This window comes from Orycteropus afer, unplaced genomic scaffold (genome assembly GCF_000298275.1).
Source record: "Orycteropus afer afer isolate SDZICR_OR568_19922 unplaced genomic scaffold, OryAfe1.0 scaffold00048, whole genome shotgun sequence".
Lineage (NCBI taxonomy): Eukaryota > Metazoa > Chordata > Mammalia > Tubulidentata > Orycteropodidae > Orycteropus > Orycteropus afer.
This window is the reverse complement of record NW_006921635.1, coordinates 837,626-840,332: the sequence shown is the minus strand read 5'-3', so window position 1 is coordinate 840,332 and position 2,707 is coordinate 837,626. Positions and strand designations below refer to the sequence as shown.

Here is a 2,707-nt window from a genome sequence, read left to right as displayed (position 1 = left end):
GAAGCAAAGCCCAAACCACACCCACTGCCATGGAGTCCATTCTGACCCACAGCGCCCCTAGAGGACAGAGTGCAACTGCCCACAGGTATCCAAGGCTGTCAGTCTTCACAGAAGCACTGCCACATCTTTCTCCCCTAGAGCAGATGGTGGGTTCAAATCACCAACCTTTCAGTTAGTAGCCAAGTGCTTTAACACTGTGCCACCAGAACACTTTGGCATCACAGAGGAGAAGGCGTTAATGTGGCTACCATAAGATACAACTATCAGTCTACTTGTCTGGAGCAAAAGAGGAAATCAAAGACTCAAAGAAGCAACCAGTCTATGGGACTAACAACCCACATGAACCACAGCCTCATTTATCCCAAGACCAGAAGAACTAGACGGTGCCCGGCCACCACTGCCAACCATTGTATCACAACAGATGGACCCTGAGAGAATGAGAGAGGAATGTGGCCCTGAACCTCCAGTTCCTGAAAAGAGAGACCTACTGGACTGGTTGAGACCAGAGGACTTCCCGAGACAACTGCCCTAAGATACTCTAAACTTTGAACTGAAACTAGCCCCCGAGATCCCCTTGTAGCTTAATAACAGACAGGCTCAGAAAACAAAGAACGCCACCCGTGGGCACTGCGCTCCTGTAAAAAAATCACCTCCATGAGAGCAAATGGTCACCAGTGACTTCAAACAAAGATGGCGTTATCAGGGGACAGGGAAAGTAGATGAAAGGAAACGGAACCACCGGAGCAGAAATAACGAGACTGCTCACGTATCGTGAAGACTGTGACCCGCGTCACTGATCAACCTGTGTAGACATTGTTGACTGGAACTCACACTGCGGGGTCAACATCCACTGAGTGAACAGAAAGATATTATTTAAAAAAAAAAAAAGAAAGGCTGCCTGGAGTGACAGCCTGAGCTCAAACCCTGCCCTGACACTTTCCAGCCATGTGCCCCACAGCCCCAGCTCGGCGCCTCAGTTTCCCTATCTGTATAATGGAGATGAGAATACTAGTAACAACCTTGTAGGTGATGTAGGGGAACCCCGAGGTGGCACCAATTGGTAAGAGCTCGAGGACCAGCTGAAAGGTTGGTGGTTCAAACACACCCAGAGGTGCACTAAGGACAGGCCTGGTGACCTGCCGCTGAATGATGACAGCCTTGAACCCACGGAGCAGTGCCACTCCGCACACGTGGGGCTGCCCTGAGGCAGCAAGCAATGACAGTGACAGGGCGACACAGGCCGAGTTGGGAGCGTGCTCGGCGCCCAACGCATCACAGTGGCCACTGCTGCGTTAGGTACAAAAAGCCCAACACAGAACACGCCCCGACGTCCAGAAAGCCACCCAGGATGTATGCCACAGACTGGACGTGGTGATTTTAGGAAAGGTCAGTGGCGACATGGGCCGCCAACAGCCCTGGAGGTCATCTCGAGGGACGCTGTCAGTCTTACATACGTGGTCAGAAAAGTTAACGAGGATAAGATTTTTCTAAAAGAAAAGACACTTCTGTGTTCAGTCACTTCCTGGGTGTGTGTTCCTGGCCAAAGACCTTCACTTCTCTGCCTGTGTCCTTACCCGCTAACTGGGAATTTAGACACCCGCCTTATAGGCTGGGGGGCGTGATCGAGATGAGACGTGCAGCACCCAGCAGTCCCCAGAGTGGGGTGGCGACAGCTCCTGCACGGTGGACACGTTAGGACATTCCTCTCCTCCATTCAGACCAGGGCCGAGGGGGCCGCAGTGACCATCCTGTGATTCCCAGGGCACAGACCGAGACCACGAGCAGGCGTGGGGCCTCACGTCCCAGGTGGCTGAGCATGGGTGCTCAGGAGGGCCACAGCACGAGGCGGCCGCTCGCAGGAGACGAGGGACACCTGCTGATACGACGGCCTACAGGAGGCCCTCGCTGGGCGAGCACCCCCGCCTCAGCTCCAGGCTCCTGTGTGGCTGGGAGGCTGGAATGGGCCCACGGCGTAGGAAACACCATGCAGACACCAGCACCATGTGGGCTGGAGTCCAGCGGCCTGTCCCAACAGGGAGGCCAGACGCAGTGGGCAGGGGCAGCACTGGGTTGGGTAACTGACCTTCTCGATGTTGAGAGCTTTCATCTGAAGAATCAAGTCTTCCACGGGCCTGCGGGTGATTTCAGGAGGCGGGAACTGCTCAAAGTCACCAAAGACTGCAGATGAGTACAACCTGGGGCACAGAGCAGGGACAATGAGCACAGCCAAGGGCTCCGGCTGCAGCGCTGTGTTCACTGCTGGGGCACGCGCCCCAGCAGAAAGGTGCAAACAACCCACGTGCCAGCCACAGGTGCACGGATAAGCCAACTGCTGTCTATGCCACTGGGAAAACGATCGGACCATGAAAAGAGCAACGCAGTACTGACACACTACAATGTGGATAAACCATGTGGGTATACCCTGAAAGGCATCACGCCAAGCGACAGAACCAGACACGAGACTGCATGTTACATACCAAAACCAAAACAATGCTCCCTGGTGTCAAGTTGATTCTGACTCACAGTGCCCCTAAGAGGCCAGAGTGGAACTGCCCAAACCTGACCCACAGTACCCCTAGAGGACAGAGTGGAACTGCCCCACAGGGTCTCCAAGGCTGTCAATCACATGGAAGCAAAGCCCAAACCACACCCACTGCCTGGAGTCCATTCCGACCCACAGCGCCCCTAGAGGACAGAGTGGAACTGC

General features: G+C 54.7%; 1 protein-coding gene across 1 annotated transcript in view; it reads right to left on the bottom strand.

Moving 5' to 3' along the window:
- DHX37 (DEAH-box helicase 37) overlaps nt 1-2,707 on the bottom strand; it is a 35,194-nt gene that overhangs the window by 6,641 nt on the left and 25,846 nt on the right. Inside the window, exon 17 of the mRNA XM_042780580.1 lies at nt 2,084-2,195. Coding sequence (XP_042636514.1) covers nt 2,084-2,195 — 112 coding nt within the window. The remainder of the gene's footprint in view (nt 1-2,083; nt 2,196-2,707) is intronic.